At 38.2% G+C, this 24,732-nt stretch overlaps 1 protein-coding gene across 2 annotated transcripts; it reads right to left on the bottom strand.

Annotated features, from left to right (window-relative positions):
- Positions 1 to 1,485: 1,485 nt before the first annotated feature.
- On the bottom strand, positions 1,486 to 9,636 carry LOC107827584 (U-box domain-containing protein 33). Of its 2 annotated transcripts, none has more exons than XM_016654751.2 (9): positions 8,951 to 9,636; positions 7,666 to 7,787; positions 7,164 to 7,285; positions 6,015 to 6,119; positions 5,355 to 5,760; positions 5,037 to 5,201; positions 4,253 to 4,783; positions 2,683 to 3,444; positions 1,486 to 1,905 (listed from the first exon to the last, which is right to left on the bottom strand). In XM_016654751.2, the coding sequence occupies exons 1-9, from the start codon at positions 9,210 to 9,212 to the stop codon at positions 1,723 to 1,725; spliced, it is 2,658 nt and encodes an 885-aa protein (XP_016510237.2). In that variant the 5' UTR covers positions 9,213 to 9,636; the 3' UTR covers positions 1,486 to 1,722. The 2 variants fall into 2 exon arrangements, with proteins under 2 accessions (XP_016510237.2, XP_016510245.2); XM_016654759.2 differs by having other exon boundaries at positions 5,037 to 5,198.
- Between the last annotated feature and the right edge of the window lie 15,096 nt (positions 9,637 to 24,732).

Here is a 24,732-nt window from a genome sequence, read left to right as displayed (position 1 = left end):
TAAAGAAGGCACAATTCCTTTGTCCGAACAAAGTAACAAAGAATTAATTTTGTGTTTCAAAACTGCACAAAAATACCCAAAAAAAATGACTATGAAATTGAAAAGTGTTTCTTTCCTAGCACCTAACTAATTGACATGCAACACTCATGATATTGATAATAATCTTTCACGGTCTCAATTTCTCAATAATAACTGTGACTATCAATTTTCATTTAAGTGATACCTCGCATAAAATGAGATTAAGACAAATTTCCTCCTATTATCATAGAGATACATTATAAAATATACCAACAAAAAGTTTGAGATACATATCTTCTTCTCTCTACTATAATTATAATAATTATGGGTCAAATCCAACCATATTAAATGAGGAAAATTACATTTACACATTTTAGTCTGGATAAGCTAGAAACTTACCCATTGGAAAAACAGGAAAAGGAAATTAAACTCCAAGAATATAAGACAATGATGAGCTAATTAATTGTTTGGAAGTCAAATTGAAAAAGAAAATACAAAGATAGTCAAGCTTCAGCAAAGATCTTGCTAGGTAAAGCCTATCTATAATTTGTAACGTATTTTTTAACTTTTGACTAGTAAGTAACAACCATTCTTATCTTAACGACCTTTCCTCTTTTACAAGAAGTAATCTATTATTTATTGTAAATAAGTCCAGAAAATATCAATAAGTCTCAGTAAAGAAAGATGATCATATACTTATCAGTTATCATTTCGAGTTGATTAAATATTTTTTAGAAACTTTTCTTGTAATGTTCTGTTTCTCGTACATTGCATGTTGTTTAATCAACTCTAGACTAAAAGGCTTTTGACTATCTTTATCATTTTTCCTTCTAGATTGATTATCTAACTTTTAATCTTTAAATAATTGAATTAGTAAAAATTGACAAAACATTTCACAGGTTTTACGAGTTGAAATTCAATAACAGTTAGCACTTGGTATTTTACCACTATAATTAAAAAATGCAATTCAGTAAATACAAGAATACAACAAATGTCGTTAGCTTGTTAAGGTTTTTCTACGATATGCAACTACTTAACATACATTTAATATACAATTTGTTATGCATATCTAGCAATAAAAAAGAACATCAGTAATTCCACGCATGGTTCTTTAGAACAACAAACTTATAGAGGTTTCAATATCGCGTGACACTATTTCAAAGTTCTAAGTTTTGATCTAATTTGTCAAGAAAGGCAAATATGAACATGATTTTGAGCTAAGATATTTTACCTATTTTATCATACCTTCCTTCTCTTCAAACTTTCATTTAGTACAATCTATATACTTGTAAATAAATTTGAAGTAGAAAGACATATGGAAATGTACAAATTAATACACCAACATATTACAATGCATAATTGAGATTTTTACTAGTATGTATTCTTCTAGTTAGTGATATTTTTAAGTTATTGCTCAATCCTTTGAATCAACAGGAGAGATAGAGACACAAGTAGCTGAGTTCCAAATTCAGCATGGAAACAAGTCGATCTGTTCCATTTCATATATGTTTATATAAAACCACTCAGTCCATACTAGACTTTCAACTTCCAGTTTATGCCATTATGTACACAAAACCTGTATAGAAGTATTTTTTTTGTAGTGCTGCTATACAGTAAAACTAGAGCTTAGCATCCATGAAAAGCATATAAAATAGGGGGTGCAATGACTTCTATAGACAATTTCACAAAGCTTGAACACTTTTGTCAATGCTGTTGCAGCCACTCCTGAATTGCAGAACGGAGAGCATGGTTGGGAACAAGATTCGTATTCGACAGTGCAAGGTTTGTCATGGGCGAGGTGTCATGTCCACTGTCCAACCATCCTCTTAACGCTTCTGCTTCGTATGTGAAGCCATCCGCTGCTACTACTGGATCTTGCATAGTTTCCTGTTGGTTTTCACAGCCAGAAATGAAACACGTAATAACATCAATAAATGGCTAGAATTTAACTCATTATGCTTTCTGAAGGGAAGAACAATGAAAACAAAGAGACTATCTTAACTTTCCAAACTTCATTCAGTTGGATGACAACAACCTCATTGACTGGAGTATCAAAACACAAACTTGCATGGAAACTTAAAAATTACTATAATTTTGCAGAACTGAGAAACGAAGGGGAGCCTTGGCCTAACCGATAAAGTTGCTGCCATGTAACCAGGAGGTCACGGGTTCGAGCCGTGGAAACAACCTCTTGCAGAAATGCAGGGTAAGGCTGTGTACAATAGACCACTTGTGGTCCAGCCCTTCCCCGGACCCCGCGCATAGCGGGAGCTTAGTGCGCACCGGGCTGCCCTTTTTTGCAGAACTGAGAAACAACAGAAAAGGATGCTGATTTCTAGTCAAAAGAGGGGGTTTGGGTTCGGGAGAGTGAGAGTGAGGGTATGCTAATTTCTCAACGTGCTAACAACAAACCCAGTGTAATCCCACAAGTGGGGTATGGGGAGGGTATTGTGTACGCAGACCTTACCCCTAACCTTGGGAAGGTAGAGAGATTGTTTCTGATAGACGTAAAATAGAAGAATTTGTCAACATGCTTCAGATGATAATTTGTTATATAACTGGAACACCTACCTCATTTAATCATGTATGATGACTGCTCAATTCAAACTATACGGGACTTATAATGCCGTATGATGCTAGATTTAAAACAAGCAGTATACTAACCTGAAATATTGGACAAATAAAATAGGATGGAATTTCACAACGCTCTTCAGAACTCATCCTAAAAGATGATGCTCCACATGAAGCTCTCATTGGTTCAAGCACCTTCCACACCTCTGAAGAAAGTTCAGGGCGAAGCCTCCTGTTCTTCTCACAACAATTCATAGCTAAGTGAGCCAACTGCTTGGCTTGCACAAACGGCCAGTCTCCAGCAGTTGGATCCAGCAGATCTTTCAAATTTCCTTTATCTAATGCATATTGGACTTCATTGTTTATTCCCAATGCAGGCCTCCCAGTCAACAGCCTAAGTAATATAATCCCAAATGAATAAACATCAGACTTTGGAGTAAGCTCTCCTGTATCGAGGAATTCAGGGTCCAAATATGCAAATGTCCCTTTTGGGTCAGTTCTGTAACAAAGTGAAGTACTTTTTTCCGAAAATTCGTCTTCTGGGAGAACTCGACAAATTCCAAAGTCACTAAGCTTGCTCACAAAGTTTGCATCAAGCAAGATATTTGCTGGTTTTAGATCACCATGAATTATGCCCCGAGCGGTGCAGGAATGGAGGAAGATGAGAGCAGAGCAAAGCTCTGATGCAACACGAATTCTAGTTTGCCACGACAGTGGAGGCGTGTTATCCTTGCAGGTAAGACGATCTTCCAGGCTTCCGTTGGGAAGATACTCGTATACAAGAGCCCATGCTTCTGGACACGCTCCTATAAGTGTGACAATATTTGGATGCCTCAACTTGCTTAAAATATTGACCTATATGAGACCAACAAACCATATCATGAATTGCCAAAAAGCTATCTGTTAATGAATTAAAACTTCGTGGGATATTGATTGAGAGATAAGCATAGCATGAAAAAGCAATATAACAAGGTAAGTAGAGCAGAAAACTGATGAAACAACACACTAGAACACATAAAATTTGATAGGCGTGTAAACCAGTGAGCAGGAAGATATCAGGTGAAGTGACCCTATTGGAGGTTTGTGAGTAAACCGAGTCTTACATGGTAATAAATCTAGCGAAACAAACAAGATAACTGGTATTTTGATATTTCAACATCTAGAAGAGCACTAACCCTTCCGAGATAAACCTATTGGCCTAATAAATATACAACCATTTTTAGCAGATAATCAACCATCTTAAAGAAGATGTGGGAAAGAGCTAAATGGCCTAATCAAACCATAAAAGGATAGTTCTCATCTGGTGAGTGGTAAATGCTCATGATCTAAGTGTAGCTTCAATATGTTGGACACAAAATAAACAAGAAAGTATTTTTACTTCCCACTATATCCATCTGCGCTACCACCATCAATAGATATCAAGCCATTGAGCACTGCTGGTCTTTAGTTCTTTTATTTTCCTATTTTAACTTCTTGCCTTGGGGCTTGGCCGCCCAAAACAGGGCTATAAAGTAGAATCTGGCCAAAACAAGGGGCACGATTGAGAGGACAAATACCAAGACAACAAAGAAATAGAAATTACACAATAATTTAGGAGAGTAGACACAATTTAGGTTCTTCTATGCACAGAGGCAGAAATTCAGCAAAACATAACGAATCTAACCTCCTGTTGGAACTCTGAGGGCCCTTGCGAGCTATGAGGGTGCAGCATCTTTATTGCTACATGAGTGTGGCGAAGGAGGCCTCGGTAAATGCTTCCATAACCGCCTTCTCCAATTTTCAAGGCTGGGTCAAAACGCCGAGTTGCTTCTTCGATTTCATGAAAATAAAATTCAGCAAATAATACAGATGCAGATGTAGTCGAGGACCCGTTTGAGTGCTGTTCCCTCAGCGCCTCAGCTATATTGAGTGCATCGTCACGCTCCACCTGCAGTTCATCTCTCTCCTTCCTGTACTTCTGCAAAAGGTCGACAGCAGAAAACATTTTCTGTTCCAACTCTTGCACCGTTGTGTCAGAATTTAAGAGTTGGCGCTCCAGCGAAGATGTCTGTGCTTGAGCTGCCTGCAGATCTGCCAACATTTTATTTAGCTTTGATTTCATTTGATTAGCTTCTTCCTTGCTTTTTGCAAGTGCTTCCTCTATGTCTCTTCTCTGCCTCAACTCATCGGCATAGATTGTTTCTGATGCTTTTGCCTGAAATGAAACTATTGCAATAAGAATCTCCCCCTTAATAGTAGTGCAGATACTTACAAAAACAATCTCCTTTTCAAAAAGTGGCAGTGTAGGTCTTACTGTCTTAAATCTCAATCAAACTTAAGCTTCTCATCAATCAACAGATGGGAAATTTGGCGCAAATGAGTAATCGTCGCAAACAACCAAGAGAAAGCCAAACTGTAGTTCCATAACATTCAACCATCCAAAGTAAAATTTAAATGAACAAATTTACCCTTCGTCTAGCCTCGATTGCATCCTTCTCTGCTTTCCTACGCTTGATTGATTCTTCAAAAGCTTCTCGCCTTGCATCTTCTGCCTCCGCGACATACTGATCAAGTCTATCCAATAGTTCATCATTCATGCTTCCAGCTGGCTCATCATTTAAACTCTCTGCCTGCTATTTTCCCCCAATCATCAAAAGATTTAAGAAGCATATTAGATCTAATTCTTCAAACAGAAACATTCGCATTACATTAGGAAACAAAAAATGAAGGTATTGCTTATAATTAAGTAATTTAAAGAGACAAGAGAAATAACATGATTTACTTACTATACTTGGAGAAGATGGCTGATGATGACCAAGAATGAAGTGGTGCAGTGTGGATGAGTCAATTGCAGTCTCATTCCCTTCAGTTCTTGCAAGGGAAATTGTTGGTGAATCACCAACCATTTCACCATATGAACTTGATGAAAACCGTGAAGCCACTGAGGGACTTCTATCTGAACTCATGCTTGGAAAATTAGCCCGTAAAGTCCCACCAGAGGGAGGTCCAGAGAAGATTATCCTGTGATTGTCAGAAGCAACTCTCCGATATTCGTTGAAAGGGCCCCTGAGCCCTACTTGTTCGTTGTAACCCTCTGTAACAGATCTTGATCTTAGAACAGTATCATTTTCGGGACTTACTGGAATTGGCGGTGACACACTGTCCGTATTAGGTCTCTCTGACTCACTTTCTCTGCATGACATAATATAGTTACCATTTAGAGTTCCACATGTTTTTTAAGTGACATAAGAGATGAACTCTACCCTACCCCCACGTCTCACGCATCCCAATCCCAAGGAAAGTCAACCTTAGGGAAGAAACGGTAGAAACAAAAATCCATAGCAAAATGATCTTTATAAGAAAACACAGAATTAATCCGCATGTGCACACCACATTTCATCCAAAACAAAGCTTCAAGACAGTAACAGGAATGACAGGATGCATACCTTGTATAAATGAGGTTCCCTTTGCATACAAACCAGATGCAACAGAATGTGGGTGCTTGTAACCGCACATAGATGGCTTTCTTCGACCTAAGGTCAGTCATTTTCCTGAAATTTCATCATAAGAGCTCAATTCCCAGCTTGGTGTGTTACGCAATAAATTGACGTAGATTCCCCCCACCCCAACCCACCCCCTCCCCAGGAAAAAAAAGAAAAAAGAAAGAGGCACTAAATTCCCAGACTTTATTTATTTGATAACGTAAAAACATTGAGTTGTGCTGCTAGGACTCCTTTTCCTTGCTTCAGTGGTTTTAAGTTCTCCTTTTTCCTTTGGGATTTATGTGTTTGGGTGATAGAGGTGGGAGGAAACGGGGCAGAAGGACATTATCCTATTTTTCCTGAAAACAGCAGTGCTGTTTAGATGCACAGAGGAAGTCTGACTTACACTAATGATGGGCCAAGAAGTAAATGAAAGTCAATTCTATTTGCCGTTGCTCAAGAATAGGAAAGTAATTGAAAAAAGATGAAGGGAAAAAACAAGCAAAAGATCAGCATGGTAAACAAATTAAATGAACTATGGCACCGCAGACCATAAGACTCTAGCGGAAGAGGCTACATTATGACACGTTTGGTATGCATGAGAAGAATATTTCCTGTTTCAACTTTCTTGCACTAAATCATTCCAGCGGTCCATTAACCCCCATGCACTGAAAAACTTAAACACAGAGAACTACCAGAAACCTTAGGTTGACCACCAAGTATGTTACCATCATGTTTCACAGATCTTTCTTAGATAATACAGCCATCAAATGAAGTTTGTCAAAGAAGAAAGAGATCAGTATTTTCCTTGATGTGAGTGACTTAAGTGACCTTTTTCCAAATATTCAACCGACATCAACTTTATTAAGGCTAGTACTTCTGTATTTGAAGTGAGAATTAGAAGTTGTAGGATGAACTAAGGAGTCAATTAATGGACTAGACACACATGATGGAGGAGGGGAGGAGATGGGAGACGGATCCATCAAGTCACTTCTTGTTTCTTTTGTTGCTTGAAGACTTAACCCAAACAAGACTACCAAGATATCCAGTTGCCCACCCAATATTTATTGTTAGTGACATTCAAGTAACGGAAAAAGTATATCTTGTTTTTACTTTGAATAGCACTTGTTTGCGGCAGCTCCCATAACAAGCTTCCCTATACCACGCTGCGATACAAGCTCGACTATGCCCGTCTCAATTGAATCCATTTCAACAACTAGTTTATCAGCTCGAACCTGAAATAAGATAGAGACATAATAGAGGAATTACAAAGCATCAGTTCAATCGAGAGTGTAATAAAGGAATATGGAAGTGTAGACTTTCTTATGATAATTAACGGTGTGCAGAATGAAGCTCTGAGTTGAACATCTGATGCATTTATTATTATATCTGAAAAAGGTAATCTAGATTATAACTTCTACTTAATACTCATCCACGCACAATATGGAGAACATGGGGTAAGGGAGAACTTCCATAATGATTGCCACTTGCCAGCCAAAAAGATATTTAATGTATTTAATATTCTTCCAATGAAGCTCTCAAATTACATGCAAACAAAAAGTTTTCAGCTTGCATAATCACCAATATCACGTTCTGCAAAAGACAAAAACCATACCCCAGCTCGTCCACAGATCAGAATGTATTTTTCCAAAATCTTGTGCATGTCTTGCCTTTCCTTCTCATGGTATGCTCTGACTTGATGCACATCCAACTGATCTATGTTAAACTTTGTACCCACTGCAAAAACCATCCAAGAGAAAATGGACACACTTTTAAACGATAATTTTGATAAGACTAACCATCATTACTGTTTAAAAGAAGTTTGATGAAGTTACGGAGAAAAATGACATCTCAAGCAGCACAGTGAAGAAAAGTTTTCCTTCTATTTCTTTTGTACAGAAATTGGGGTGCCGGTACTTAAATTCTGGGAATCATTATGGAAGCAGAAAAAACATCTCATAGTTAAGTAAAGAATTAATTCCCATTCATGAACCATTTGTCTGAAAACTCAACACTAATAGCATTTTCGAAAACTCCAAATGAATGAGTGAGAAAAGTTAACGAAAGCTGTAATTGCAAAAGTAATTTTGTTTTATTCTTTTCTGTTTCTTTGAGAGGTGGGGTGGGATTGGTTTCATGGAGCTATAAGTGAAAGCGCATTAACTACCAAGAGGAATAAAAACTTTTGATAAGTTGTGACCAAATATCCCATTGCCTCTTACTTCTCTTTAAAATAAGCAAACAAGAAACTAACTTCCACCCCCTCTACCCAAACCCCCACCCCACCTCCTCGCCCCGCCCAAATGAAAATAAAAAAGAAGTCTGTGACTGAGATTATTCAACACCACATCATTAGTCTTGAGCCTCATATTAGGGAAATAGAAGGGATTGATAAGCTTAAGTCCACGAACAGCTGCAGAAGAAATTGTAGCATCCTCGAGTTTGAAAGCTTGAAAGAATTGTAGATTAAGAACTGACCTTAGCTGAATTTTGGGCATAAAAATTTTTCAAAAGTAGTTCATTAGGTAGGTATGTTCACTAAAGAATGAAAAAACAGACCTATCATAAAACTCAAGAGTCAAACCAGAGAATAACAACCAACTTTCTCCAGCATAACTAGCAGCTGATGCTAATCAGGTATACAAGTCCAATTAATTTATGCCCCAACAATCAGTAAAATACCAATAATGAAATGAACCACCGTCTGACTTTATAAGGGTAAAACATCAGAAAGTCAGAAAAGAATAACCAAGACAGTTCAACAAATCAAACTAACTCAACACCACCTTTTCCAAAACACCTTATAGCAAGCCAAGATTAAAAAAATCAAAACTTGTGCACCAAGAATCATATCAATTTGGAAAAAATAAAATGGACACAACAAAAAAAGAGTTAATTACTCATGGGTATCTTCTGAGCTGGAGTATGAACATGAAGAATGCAAATTCTCCTTCCACCGGATTTGTGCAAAGCCCACTTCAGAGTAGGTTCGCTCTCCTTCAAGTCTTTCCCGACGGCGACATATATCATATCGTCGGCCACTCTCGCCGGCGGCGTTAATGGACTTTCAATTTCCTCATTCAAATTCAGACCCGACAAATCAACTTCCGGGTACCTTACCGGACTCTGTCGGATTTCGGGTACTGGACTCTCCAATGCCATGGGGGCAATTCAATTGTATAACAATCTAATTCTCTCTGTATACACACAATTACTCGTACAACACAAAACGGTTTTGAGTTAATGTAATGAATGAAAAAACCCTTGTTTTTCCTGGAATTATAGAGGAGTTGGATTGGCCATTTGCTCTAAAGAGGCGATGAAATTGAGGAGGACACAAAATGGAGTAGCAATGAAAGTCTACGGACTTGAGATTATAGTGAAAAGAGGTTGCTTGTCTGGAGTATTTACCAGTATATGGACTACGGTGTTAAAATTAAGCTGATAATTAATTTTTACAACTAATTTACCAACTTATTATGATCATTGGTCAACTTTTCTCTCTCTCTCTCCATTTTTGTACAGTTGCTTATCGTACTCTTTGTCTGTATCCACTCTTCTTCCTTAAAACCGAAGCTTCCCTATGCATTTTGTTGAACAATTTTATTTTATTTCGAACTGATTTAATTAATTAATTAATAATGTGTGCACTGTTAATTTGTCATCACCTCATTGGTTGGAGGTCCTCAAAGTCCAAAGAATGAAAGAATAGACATTTGCTTTTTTTTCTTTTCTTTTTTGGTTGTTTTAAGTTTGCGAATAGAAAAGGAGCATAGATTTAGAGAAGGTCTCTCCTATATTTGCTCGGAGTTTTTATTTTTCTTGTATGTTTTTATTATGGTTTGGTTTGTGTAGTATCTTTGTTTAATGAAAGGCGCTCGTTCTAAAAAAAATGAAGTATTTCTGCTTCTATATAGTTTATATGTTTGTTTGTTTACTGAGCGAAATCATAAAAAGAATAATTAGTAATACTACTTTTCTTCTCCTTTTTTTAGTACAACAAAATAAAAAAGTAAATGTTTGAAAACAAACTTCAATGTGTTCGGGATCTAATAGTAATAATTAAGGAGTAATAAATAGTAATAAGAAATTTCCCGTTTAGTACTAAAAGACCTAGTTTAATTGATTTATTTTTATTTTTGTACCAAAATATATTTGTTAGTCTGGGCATTAATAAAGCCCTCCATTTAAAAAAAACAAGGGGCACGTTACCTAGTTTTATGATGTGTTGTGTGCATATAACAATTATATTTATCAGCAAGAAAGAATTCCTCGTCAAGTAAATTTAGGGAATATGAAAACACTTACATGAACTCGAGTTAGGGCAAGGAAATTCTTGATACTCTTTTCATACTATATTTTAATTCTATAAATATCTACCTCTAAATTATGAAAGACCTGTGTAATAACTCACTCAAACAAAACCCAAATGGTCAAAAAGAGAAGGAAGAAGTAACATTTATTATGAGATAAAAATTGGTAGATTCTTCGTAATCAGATAATCTAGTTACAGCTCAATTTAATGTTGTAGGCTCAATTATAATATCAATTAATTTTTTGTTGTCCAAACACTTTTTATCGTTCATAGTCATAATACCAAAACGAAGTTCAATTTTTTGTTTTTCTATTAAAAGATTATCGAAAAAATTGAAATATTGAATAATATCGTATTATAAATTCATCTAATTATACGATTATACTATTTTATAATTTTATAGATATTCGAATTTTCCTTGTAGCGGTTGTTTTATATAGTTACGGTCTACAGTTATTGCGACATATCATTTGGTTATTATTTTGGTGGAAGTATACGTATATAACATTGCTCGTTTGAAGCTTAATATGACGTTTTCCAGGGTCCATGACATAGACCATTACGTACTCTCTTGCTTGAATTATATAATAATCTTCCTAATAAAAGCTCGAGATAGCTAGACAAATTTTTCAGAAAAATTAACGATTGATATGCTTGTTGGATTGCAATATTTTCAACATAATTTTGTTTGTTTCATACTTTCATTTGTTGAGATACAAGCAAATGCAGATTAGCTACTTGGGCTTCTTCTTTTCTTTCTCTTGTTATTGGGCCCAGAAGCCCATTATATAACCATCTATTTATCTTAGGAGGTGTGTATAAATATACTGGGTCGGCCCATCTACAAAAGAGAGAGAGAGAACAATCAATATTAGATATAGACTCCATCGGGTTCTTTTACGATACAGAACATAATGAAAACCTAGAACATTCCATTTTTTCTCTCAACTTTCTTACAACAAAATCTCAATAGTTTGTGGTTGAATCAAGTTTTAACATGGTATCAGAGCCCAGATCTGGATAGATCGGGTGATTACCTCTCGTCTGATGTTACTCTCGCATTTTTTCATCGGAGTTTTTAGTTTCCGCTGTTCTTTCGTGTTTTGAGTTTTTTTCTCTGCTGAAATTTTCTGAAATTGACGATGAAATCAGTGATCTTCTACTATCGTTTGAATGTTTCTGGTGATTTATCGAATATATGTGGAGTTTTTAGAGTTTTCTGAGGAGTATCTTCATCAACCTAGGGTTTGGTGATTCTCTGCGACTGCACATTCAGCTAGGGTTCGCTTGTCTTCGTTACTGATTTCTTCAAGGCCGTTATTCCTTCCGGTCGCGAAAGGAAGTTTGGTAACCCTAGTCATCTCTTCTCCTTGTTTGATTGTGTGTATATTTTGTTTCTGATTAATTGTGCACAAAAGAAATGTTGAACGATGATGTTTCTTCATCTGCGCTACCAATTGCTCGTCCTGCTATCTCTCATTCTGTTTTTCATGAGGATGATTATACGCATCCATGTCATCCATTTTATGTGCATCCGTCTGATGTTTTAGGGTCTTCATTAGTTTTTGTACTTTTGATGGTAGTTGGAGACGAACCATCCTTGTGGCTTTGTCTGTTAGAAATAAACTGGATTTCATAAATGGATCCTCAGTCAAGCCTCCTGACAGTTCTCCCTTGGCGGGACAATGGCAGAGATGTAATGATTTGATCATCTCTTGGTTAACCAACTCTATATCCAAAGACATCGCACGTAGTGTTGAGTACTCTGAACTTGCCAAAGATATTTGGAGTGAGTTTGAGAAAAGATATGATCAGGCAGATGCTGAAAAGGTATTTGAGCTTAAGAAAGAGTTAGGTCACTTGATATTGCCTCATATTTCAACAAAATCAAACAATTGTGGGTTGGAATTGATGCCTTGTCAATCAGTAAAGTCAGGTCTTGCAGCAACTGTGGTTTCAAATCTGACTATCAGAAAGATGATGATGTTTAAAAGGTGTATCAATTTTTGATGGGTCTCAATGATGTATATGTACAAACTAGAAGCAATATATTCATGATTAAAACATTTCCATCTGTGAGCACTGTATACAGTATACTGTTGTCAGATGGGAAGCAGAGGCAGGTCTCTACCTCTCCTCAGTTTCTCCCTACATCTGCCTCTTTCAATGCTGGTGTGTCTAAACAAGGTTTCCCTTCTAAAGTTAAATTTGATACTCAAAGACCTCTTACATTCAAATATTGTAAGAAATCAGGTCACACCATTGACAAATGCTATAAACTATATGGGTATCCTCCAAACTTCAAGTTCACAAAAGGGCCTGGCAATAGGAAAATTGTAGCTCATGTTGAAGTGAAATCTCATGGTCCTTCTGCTAATGTGAATTCTAATATTGGTGATTCTGCCAATTCATCTGAGTTTGGTAATGTTTTCATGGTCCTTGGTTTGACACAAGATCAATTCTCCCAACTGATGATGTTACTGCAACAGTCCCATGTGTCTGCTGATTCCTCCTCTACTCTCACTCTAATGGCTTCTGCTAACTTTGTTGGTAAGCTGTTATCAGAAAGTATTCTGCTCAAATCACGTATGCTTTCACAAGTAGATAGTTTTATTTGGATCATAGACTCTAGAGCTTCTGATCACATGACCTCTCATAATGATTTACTTTTTAATCTGCAAAACACTACCTGTACCTTGTCTAGTTTCTCTGCCAAATGGGTACAAAGTCAAAGTTCATTTAGTTGGATCTTTGACTTTGTTTCCAAACTTCACAATTCATCATGTTCTCTATGTTCCCTCTTTTCAATACAATCTTATTTCTGTTCATAAGCTATTGGAACAATATAATAGGATTGTCCTGTTTACCAGAACTCTCTGTGCTATACAGGCCCCTTCTCTGAAGATGCCTCTGGTTCTTGGTAAACTGGACCACAATCTCTACAAGCTTTTACTTCCTCATGTTGCTTCTCCCAGTACCACATCTTGTTAATCTTCTAGTGTTACTTCCCCTGTTATTCCCCCTGTTATTTCTCATGTATATGTTTTTCTTAAATACAAGCAAATGTAAAGAATGTTAATGTTGTTGATGCTGATGAAACACATGTAAATACTGATTTCACCCTGAATAATATCAATAAAATAGAAGTGGTTTGGCATTATAGGCTTTGGCATATTCCTTTTTCCATAATGAAACACATCTCCATACTTGGGTCACATTTATCTTCCAAACAGTCTTTTTCCTGCCCAATATGTCCACTAGCCACACAAACAAGATTGCTATTTCATGACAGTAGTATACAAACCACAAAGCCTTTTCAATTGATTCATATTGATACCTGGGGTCCATATCACTCCCCTACCTATACTGGCTCCAAATATTTTATGACTATTGTTGATGATTTTTCAAGAGCCACTTGGACCCACCCAATGGGAGCCAAAAGCAATACTTTTGACCTCTTAAAAGCTTTCATTGCCATGGCTGAAACTCAATTCCAATTGAAAGTCCAAAATGTGAGAAGTGACAATGCCTTAAAGTTGGGATCCAGTACTGTTGGATCAAAGTTTTTCTCTGAGAAAGGGATATTGCATCAAACAACATGCCCTCATACTTCATAATAAATGAAGTTGCGGAAAGGAAGCACAGACATCTTTTGAGCCCTCTTTTTCCAATCTGGTCTTCCTCTTAGATTTTGGGGTGACTGCATACTCACATCCACCTACTTGATAAATAGGTTCCCTTCTCATGTATTAAAGGACAAGAGTCCCTATGAAATCTTATATAACAAACTCCCCACATACTCAAATCTTAAAGCTTTTGGATGTCTATGTTACTCTACTGTCCCAAAACCTCATAGGGACAAACTGCAACCTAGGGCCATCCCTTATGTGTTTATTGGTTATCCTTTTGGGAAGAAAGCCTATAAACCTTATGACTTGCAGAATAAAGCCTGTTTTATCTCCAGAGATATTGTATTTCATGAACATGTATTCCCTTTTATTCAATCTAGATCTACTTCCCCTACTATGTCAAATTTACCATTTTTCTGCTTGTTTTAATCACTCTGTTAAGCATAATTCCTCATTGTTCCATGATTTCTTTTACCTTGCCCCATCATCTACATCTCTTGTTTCACCTCCTCCATCCAACTCTGCTCCTTATGACTCTGAAGTCCTCTGAACAGTTCTCCTACTTCTCATAATCCCTCTTATTCTTTCTCTGAATCTGAATTCCCTCCTTTAAGGAGATCATCTAGACCTCACAACCCTTCTTCTTACATGCAGAATTATGTATGCACTCTACCTAATCATAGATCCAGTTCTGCCAATTCAACTGTTATGTCTACTTCTAGTGAGCATCATGCATTTGAGCCTACTACTTATTCTCAGACAACAGTTATCCCTGAGTGGCAGAATGCTATGACAAAAAAGATTTTAAGGCATAGGAGACTAATGGTACTTGGGACATAGTTGAGTTACCCAAGGGCAAGAAGTCCAATTGGCTGCAAATGGGTATACAAAATTAAGTACAAAGCTGATGGGAGCATAAAAAGATATAAAGCTAGACTTGTGGTAAGGGGTGATACACATGTTGAAGGCATATATTTTCATGAAACCTTTTTACCTGTAGTTAAAATATCTACTATTAAAACTTTAATTGTTGTAAATGTTAAAAGAAATTGGTCATTATTCCAACTAGATGTTAATAATGCTTTCTTGCATGGGGATTTAGATGAAGAAGTTTTTATGAAGCTTCCACCTGGTCTGTCAGTATGTAATGTGCCCCGTGATTCTGCTTCCACTCCTTTGGTCTGTAAACTCAAAAAATCTTTGTATGGATTGAGACAAGCTTCGAGACAATGGTATGCCAAGTTGTCTCAATCTTTGTCTTCTAGAGGCTATGGGCACTATTTTAATAACTATTCCCTTTTCACCAAAGGTTCTGGTGATGCTTTGGTAATCTTAGTGGTGTATGTTGATGGCATTATCATCACTGGGACAGATTTGTATGAGATTGCTGCTGTGAAAACCTTCCTCCATGATCAATTTAAAATTAAAGATTTAGGCCATCTTAGCTATTTTTTCGGTATTGAAATGCTGTATTTTAAGGGTGGGGTGTTGCTGCACCAGAAAAAGTTTTTGTATGATCTTCTCAAAGAGTTCCATTCCTATGATTGTTCTTCAGTGATATCCCTTCTTGAGATACATGATAAATTGCAGACTGATCATGGTGATCCCCTGCCCAATCGTGAGACTTATAGGTGTTTAGTGGGTAAGCTCAATTTCTTAACCCACACCAGGCCTGGCATTTATTTTGCAGTGCAACATTTAAGCCAGTTTATGGAGAAGCCATGCCTTCCTCACATGCAGGCTGCTTTACGTTTGCTCAGGTATCTCAAGGGAACTATTGATTTTGGAATCTTCTATAATAATTCTTCTGATCTTTCTCTCAGTATCTATTGTGATAGTGATTGGGTATCTTGCCCGGATAGTAGGAAGTCCATCAGTGGGTTTTGCCTTTTATTAGGGGAATGTCTAATAGGTTGAAAGTCAAAGAAATAATTTGTGGTATCCTTGTCCTCTCCTGAAGCTGAATATAGGTCTATGAGTAAAGCCACTACTGAAATTACTTGGGTTTGCAGGCTTCTTTCTGATTTTGGTGTTGTTTTCTCTTCTTCTGTGAGTCTATTTTGTGATAACCATGCAGCCATCCACATTGCTAAGAATCATGTCTTCCACGAGCGCACCAAGCACATTGAATTGGACTGCCATTTTGTTCGCACCAAGTTGATTGAAGGTCTGCTTCAGCTACTTCACACTTCCAGTGCTAATCAACTCGCTGATATGTTCACTAAACCTTTGGGGGGGAGTTGTACATCATCTACATCTTCGCAAGTTGGGGGTAATCTCACCCTTCAACTTGTCGGGGGGTGTTGAGATACAAGCAAATGCAGATTAGCTACTTGGAGTTCTTCTTTTCTTTCTCTTGTTATTTAGGAGGTCGTAGGAGCTATGAGTAAGATGAGTAGGGGCAGAGCGATAGGGCCTGACGAGATTCCGGTAGAATTTTAGAAGTGTGTGGGGAGAGCAAGTTTGGAGTGGTTGACTGGGTTGTTCAATGTTATTTTTAAGGCGAAGAGGATGCCAGATGAGTGGAGGTGGAGTAAAGTGGTTCCATTGTATAAGAACAAAGGTGATATCCAGAGTTGCAACAATTATAGGGGTATCAAATTACTGAGTCATACCATGAAAGTGTGGGAGAGGGTGGTTGAAGCGAGGGTGAGGATGTCAGTGTCTGTTTCCAACAACCAGTTCGGGTTTATGCCAGGTCGTTCAACTACAGAAGCTATACACCTTGTTAGGAGGTTGGTGGAACAGTACAGAGATAGGAAGAAGGACCTGCACATGGTTTTTATTGACCTAGAGAAAGCATATGGCAAGGTTCCTAAAGAAGTTCTCTCGAGATGCTTGGAGAAAAAAGGTGTGTCGGTTCCTTACATTATGGCGATTAAGGACATGTATGATGGGGCTAAGACACGGGTAAGGACAGTAGGAGGCGACTCTAAGTATTTTTCTATTGTTATGGGGCTACACCAAGGTTCTGCACTCAGTCCGTTCCTATTCGCCCTGGTGTTGGACACGTTAACACATCATATTCAAGGGGAGGTGCCATGGTGCACGTTATTCGCGGATGACATAGTTCTGATTGATGAAACGCGAGCCGGTGTTAATGAGAGGCTGGAGGTTTGGAGACAGGCTCTTGAGTCTAAGGGTTTCAAGTTGAGCAGGACGAAGACGGAATACTTTGAGTGTAAGTTCAGCGCTGAGCCTGGGGAAGTGGTCGTGGTCGTGAGGCTTGACTCACAGATCATCCCAAATAGAGGTAGCTTCAAGTACCTTGGGTCGGTTATCCAGGGGGTAGAGGAGATCAACGAGGATGTCACACGTCGTATTGGGGTAGGATGGATGAAGTGGAGGTTAGCATCTGGAGTCCTGTGTGACAAGAGAGTGCCACCGATACTCAAAGGTAAATTCTATAAAAAGGTGGTTAGACCGGCCATGATGTACGAGGCTGAGTGTTGGGCTGTTAAGAACTCACATATCCAGAAGATGAAAGTAATAGAAATGAGGATGTTGAGGTGGATGGGCGGGCACACTAGGATGGATAAGATCAGGAATGATGATATTCGGGAGAAGGTGCGCGTGACTCACATTGATGACAAGATGCGGGAAGCGAGACTCAGATGGTTCGGGCATGTGCAAGGGAGGAGCCCAGATGCCCCAGTAAGGAGGTGTGAGCGGCTGGTTGTGGAGGGCACGAGAAGAGGTAGAGGGCGGGCGAAGAAGTATTGGGGAGAGGTGATCAGGTAGTACATGGCGAGGCTTAAGATTTTCGAGGACATGGCACTTGATAGGAAGATGTGGAGGTCGAGTATTAGGGTTGTAGGTTAGGAGGTAGTTGAGTCTTGCCTTAATTCGTACCGTTGTGAGACTAGTCTGGTAGGGTTTTTATCTAAGCTAGCTAGTGGCAATGTCGTGTCTTACTATTATGCGTTTCAGTGCTGGACCTATTTACTAGCTATCGTTTTTGCTTTGCATCTTTCTTCTAGAATTCATATTGTTCCTATTTTTCCTATAATTTCTGTGGTGATACTGATATTGTCTCCTTTTGTCTTTTTGTCCTCTTGAGCCGAGGGTCTTTCGGAAACAACCTCTCTATCTCTTCGGGATAGGGGTAAGGTCTGCGTACACACTACCCTCCCCAGACCCCACTAGTGAGATTTCACTAGATTGTTGTTATTGTTGTTGTTATTGGGCCCAGGAGCCCATTATGTAACCATCTATTTATCTTAGGTAGTGTGTATAGATATATTTGGCCGGCCCATCTGCAGAAGAGAGAGAACAATCAATATTAGATATAGACTCCATCGGGTATTTTTACAATACAGAACATAATGAAAACTTATAACATTCTATTTTTTCTCTCAACTTTCTTACAACAAAATCTCAATAGTTTGTGGTTGAATCAAGTTTTAACATCATTCCATATTTGGTTTGCGTAATTAGCAGGGAGTTGAAACAATATGAATATTTGAAATGTCTTTCATTTGCTAAAATTAATATAGTATGCAAAATTTCGAAAATGGTAGAGGGAATATACTGTAAATTGAATCAAAGTAGATTGTATGTTAATGTAATTAGACTTTGTAGATAATAAATTGTGTCGAGAAAATAATCGACACCGAAAAATATTGCAACAATCGTAGTATTTTATTTTAAATAGTTTGAGTGTACAATCTCCATGAATCATCTGATTCTTCTTTTCAACAGTAAATAAAAGAGTCTTTGAGTTTAATTTTGAATTTTAATTTATTTTAATCCAAGTGCTTGAGGCCTGATCTTGATCTTGACGTATTTTTAATCCAAGGGCTTGCAGCTTGTTCTTGAATCTTCGTCTTGATCTTTTAATCCTTATAACACTTGAATGCTTGTAGCTTTTAGAGAAGTCTGCAGCGTTTGATCCACGAGCTCCTTCTTGCTTCTTGTTATAACTTCTGGTGTCTTTTCTGGGTTATGAAGACCCATATTTATAGTTGTGAGAGGGAAGAGTTATGATAAGAACAAACTCTTTTCGACCAATCAAATTGAAGTGTGACAAGGCTGCATTTGATTGGCCAGAACATCTCACTTGCACACGTGGCGCAGTTTCATTGGCCATTTAATTTGACTTGGCATGCCTTGTCATTTTAACATATGGCACGATCCTATTGGCTCTTCCGTTTGACTTGGCGTGCCACGTCATTTCACGCGTGACAACAAACTGAGCCTCTAGGAAGATGATATCTTAGGCCTGATGAAGTGGGCTCATTACTTGTAGCCCAATTAAATGGGCTAACCTAATGAATTTGGATTTATTTATTAATGCGTATATATTGGACTTATATAACTAATCCAATTATATTAACCCAATAAATTTATTTGAACTAATATATCTTGGATTTAAAATATAGCCCAAATTATTTTATAAATTTAAATCCAATAATTTTTATATGCCTACAAATGCCCCAACTTCAAGATTTGTCAAAATATAAACCTATGAATATTAAAGACATAGCTTGAAGTACGACAATTATACTTTGATAATTCCAGCAAATTACAATTTGCTTATTAAATGTATTAACGCTACCTGACTTTAAACTTTCCAAAAAATTCCTTTTTAAAGAGTTTATATACAGTAGGATAATGTCAAGATTAATTGCCATCACTGTAAATAGGAATTGTTGTCAAAATCTTAGTGCTTTATTTCTCATGGCACAAACGGATACCACATCATAATGCCTTCTTATGCATTTGCATTTTTTTTTTCCTGGCCATGATTCACCTTTTATTTCAAATGCTATTGGGTGCATGAATTATTTCTCATAGTTGTCTTTTGCATATACGAGACAACCAGAACTCAGGAAAATCCACACATTTTTGGACGTGGCACATAGATAATTCAAGTCGCTAAAACTCCAAATTTGACGGAACTTAACTGCTTTAGGAAGTCAGTAAACTTTAAATTGGACACTGCAAATAAGATTCCTTCTTGGAGTAAAATAATGTATGTGCCGCCGCTAACTATGTTCTTCTAGGAGAAATTGAATTAGCTGACTCCCACATCGGTAATATACCATTGCAATCTGTCTATGGAGATCTATATAAACTCATGCACTCTTATTCATTGAGCATCAATTCGCATTATTTGCAAGTTATTTGAGTCTAGTTTTGTGGATTCAGAAACATTGACTTGAAGGTAATCTCCTCTTCTTTACTTGTGCTTTTCTTTCTTTGTTGTCTCTTTTTTTTTTTAGGTCAAATAAGAAAAATTTATTCTTGTTTAACAAGATGATCCATGCATGAAAAAGACAATCATAGTGAGGGGATGGATACTTATTCCTTTCCGAATATCGGAGAGATTACTTTCAAAGTGCCTCGTATATCAGAGAGATTACTTTCAAAGTGCCTCGTATATCAGAGAGATTACTCTCAATGTGGCGTGACTATCGGAGAGATTACTCTCAAAATGACCCAACTATCGAAGAGATTTATTCTCAAAACGACCCGACTATCGAAGAGATTACTCTCAAAACGACTCGACTATCGGAGAGATTACTCTTAATGTGCCCCGACTATCGGAGAGATTACTCTCAATGTGCCTCGATTATCGGAGAGATTACTCTCAATGTGCCTCGACTATCAGAGAGATTTACTCTCAATGTGCCTCGACTATCGGAGAGATTACTCTCAAAACGACTCGATTATCAGAGAGATTACTTTTAATGTGCCCCGACTATCAGAGAGATTACTCTCAATGTGCCTCGACTATCGGAGAGATTACTCTTAATGTGCCCCGACTATCGGAGAGATTGGAAAATATAGTTTCTTTTAAGGACAAACCCACAGAGATGACAACTTAAGGTGCAAAGGAACTTATATGTCTACCTTAAGATTGGAAAGTTATAGTTTCCTTTTAAGGACAAACCCATGAAGAGGCCAACTTAAGGTGCAAAAGGACTTATATGTCCACCTTAAGATTGGAAATTTATAGTTTCCTTTTAAGGACAAACCCACGAAGAGGCCAACTTAAGGTGCAAAGGGACTTATATGTTCACCTTAAGATTGTAAAGTTATAAAGCTTCAACTCGAAGACTGCGTGGACTTGACGACATTTATTTGGAAACTTTGAAGATTTGGCGGACTTTGCAGCCTTCAACTTGAAGAGTGGCGAACGTGAAGACTTCAACTTGAAGACCGACAAACTTGAAGGCCGATGGACTTGAAGACTTCAACTTGGAGACTTGGAGGGTTTAAACATTTTAACTTGAAGAGCAGCAAACTTCAAGACCGGAGGACTTAAAGATTTGGTGAACATGAAGACATAGTAAATCCCTGAACTTCAGTGCAAATACTTGGTAGCCTTCTAAAATACTATAATCGCCTTATTGAAGACACTGGTTTATCATGAAGGCTTTGCCCCATCTAAGTCATATGAGATCCAAAGTTCAAAAGAAGAATGAAATTTCAGCCTAATTTTCAAGTGTTGTTTGAATGAATTACTTCCATCATACTTCATTTGGACAACGACTAGGGCAATATGTATCTTTTGAACTTATGCTACTGAACTCATAATGAAACGCTAAGCTGCCAACGTACCTCGGTGAAGAGGATCAAGTCATACCATAGTTCAAAATGGGTAATTTTTTTTTTTTGATATCCTAACTTTTGCCTAGACCGCCTCTTTCGAGGTTTTCCACCTAGCAGACCTTTTTTTGGTAGTGGGTTGTACACAGTTTAGACTTATGCGGGCCAGGAGTGTAGGAACATGCAGTTTAGGCTCATGCGTCAAAGAGCGTTGCACCTTCAAGGATAAAGAAGCCCCATTTTGAAGCAAACTTCCCTATAGGTTTATGGGAAGTAATTATGGGTCTTCGTACGACAAGGACTTGATCTCCTACTTGAAAGGATCTCGTGCGAACTCTTTTATTGAAGGCGCGAGACAATCGAGCTTGATAACATTAAAGACTCTGTTGAGCTTCCAACCTCTTCTCATCAAGAGCCTCCAACTCTGCTAATAGAAGTCGAGCATTTTCTTCATCAGTGATCCCTTCTTGAATAGCCAATCATAATGAAGGTATTTGACGCTCGAGTGGAAAGACGGCCTCGACTCCATAAACGAGTAAATAATGAGTCACTTTTGTTGGCGTGTGGTGAGTCGTCCTATAAGCCCATAGAGCTTCTTCCATACGGTCATTCCAATCTCCTTTGGATTTGGAGACGACTTTCTTTAACAAGTTGCATAGAGTTTTGTTGAATGCCTCAACTAGACCATTGGCGGCAGCATTGTACATCGAAGAGTTACGTTGCTTGAAGCCAAAGAGATCACAAATCTTGTTCATCAACCTATTATCAAATGGCTTTCCATTATCCGTTATTATGTAACGAGGAATGCCAAAGCGATAGATTATGTTTACTCGGATGAAACTTGTAACATTTTGCTTCTTTACCTCATTAAGAGTAACAACTTCAGCCCATTTTGAGAAGTAGTCAGTTGCAGCCAAGATGTATAGGTGCCCACTAGAGGACTTTGGCAGTGGTCCAACAACATCCAATCCCCAAGCGTCAAATGGCCAGGATGCCATAGTCGGGTGAAACATTTTAGGAGGTTGATGAATAAAATTCGCATGGAATTGACAAGCCTTGCATCTTCGAGCATAATCCAAGCAATCTTTTACCATTGTTGTCCAATAATATCCTATCATTTTATATGAAAGTGGAGCTTTGGTCCAGACTGGTGTGACCCACATACCCCAGAATGTGCCTCTTGCAAAGCTTGGAGTGCTTCTTCTTCCCCTAAGCATCACAAGAGTACTCCCTCGAATGGCCTTCTGTATAGAGTATCTTTGTAGTAAAGGAAGTGAGGTGCACGGCGATGGATTTCAGTCCTTCTCCTCGGATTTTCTGAAAGTATCGCATAACATAAGTAGTCGATAATGGGTTATCGCCTTTTTTCTTTCTCAACTTCAGAAACAACGACAAGATGCTTGAGTTCATTTTCTTCACCTTCAGCCTCATTTGGCGGCAGTGCTACCCATTTTTGGCAGATAGTAACTTGCGCTTGATCAGGCAGGGTTAACGACGAAGCTAGGGCAACTAAAGCATCAGCCTTCTTATTTTCTTTCCTTGGCACATGCTGAATAGTCACATCACCGATCCATCCCATTAATTTTTAGCGTAATCATGACATGGGCGTAGTTCAGTCTTCTTGACCTCGTAACTACCTAGAAGCTGATTGACCACTAGCTGAGAGTCACCAAAGACTTGTAATTGCAACCGCTTCATTTCGACACCCATTTCAAGCCCAAGTATTAGTGCTTGATACTTAGCAACGTTGTTAGAGCAGAGTTGCGTTAACGTAAAAGAGTAGGGCAGAACTTCATCTTGAGAAGTGACAAGTAATACACCAGCACCAGCTTCTCCACGATGTGCAGCACCATTAAAGTACATCTTCTATGGAGGCTGAACTTCAATAACCATTGCGTCATCATCAGGTAGTTCTTTAGTTAGCTCCCAATCATCATGTATAGGGTGATCTTCCAAGAAGTCCGCTAACGCTTGTCCTTTTATAGCCTTTTGAGAGATGTACACGATTTCAAATTGTTGAAACTGGAGGTACCACCTTGCTAGTCGATCACTAAGGACAGGTTTTGACATCACGAACTTGATGGGATTTGCTTTAGAAACCAAACGAACGACATGAGCTTGAAAATAGTGCTTCAACTTTTGGATTGAGAAGACTAGCTCCAAACATAACTTTTTAATTGGTGAATAATTCAGCTCATTTGGTGTCATCATCCTACTCAAGTAGTAAAGGGAGTTTTCTTTCCCTTCACTATTTTCTTGGGTCAACAACGCTCCAACCGACCTTTCTTGTGCTGAAATGTATAATATCAGCGGCTTTCCAAGTATAGGGGCTGCCAAAACTAGAGGCTTCATTAAGTAGGATTTAATGCTCTCAAAAGCATTGCTACACGCTTAGTCCCATTTGAAAGGGACACCTTACTTCATAAGGCGACTGAATGGTTGGCACCTCCCAGCTAGGTTTGAGATGAATCTCCTAAGGTACGTTAACTTTCCTTGCAGACTTTTCAATTCGTGAATATCCCGAGGCTCAGGCATTTTCAAAATGGCATCCACTTTGGCTTGATCAATTTCGATCCTTCTATGTCGGACAATGAAACCAAGGAACTTTCCAGAAGTAACTCCAAAGGCACATTTCAATGGATTTATCCTAAGTTGGTACCTCCAGAGCAACTCGAACACCATTCTCAAGTCTTTCAAGTGGTCGCTCTCCTCTCTCAGGTTCGATGAGTTTGTTAACTTCGGTTTCAATCAAGGGAACCAAGTCCGGCCTAAAGCGCCTTTGGGCTTGTTTAACATGGCGAGCATCATTCTTGACGGCAAGGTGATGGACTGCTACTTTCGGGTCCAAGCCAAGCATCTCTTTGTAGCTCCAAGTAAAGACATCCCTGAACTCCTTGAGTAACTCAATATAAGTGCTTTCTTCATCAACTTCTAGTAAAACACTTAGGTAGGCGGGTCTTGGTTCTTTATCGATGCCAAGGTTAACTTCTTTTAAGGCATCAACTGTAGTCTTCACTCCTTATTCAAGTTCAGGTGAAGCATCTTCCGCATCTTCATCTTCTTGAGGGTCCCCATCGTTGAAGGATATGTGATAACACACTGAAACATCGTCTAATTTCTCGTCATCCTCCATTAGAGATAAAACACCATGCTCGCCTTGTGCAGTAACATGATACGAAAACCC

The sequence above is a fragment of the Nicotiana tabacum genome, chromosome 19, assembly GCF_000715075.1.
Source record: "Nicotiana tabacum cultivar K326 chromosome 19, ASM71507v2, whole genome shotgun sequence".
Taxonomy (NCBI): domain Eukaryota; kingdom Viridiplantae; phylum Streptophyta; class Magnoliopsida; order Solanales; family Solanaceae; genus Nicotiana; species Nicotiana tabacum.
Note: the sequence above shows the minus strand (reverse complement) of the source record. Positions and strands in the feature narration are given on the sequence as shown.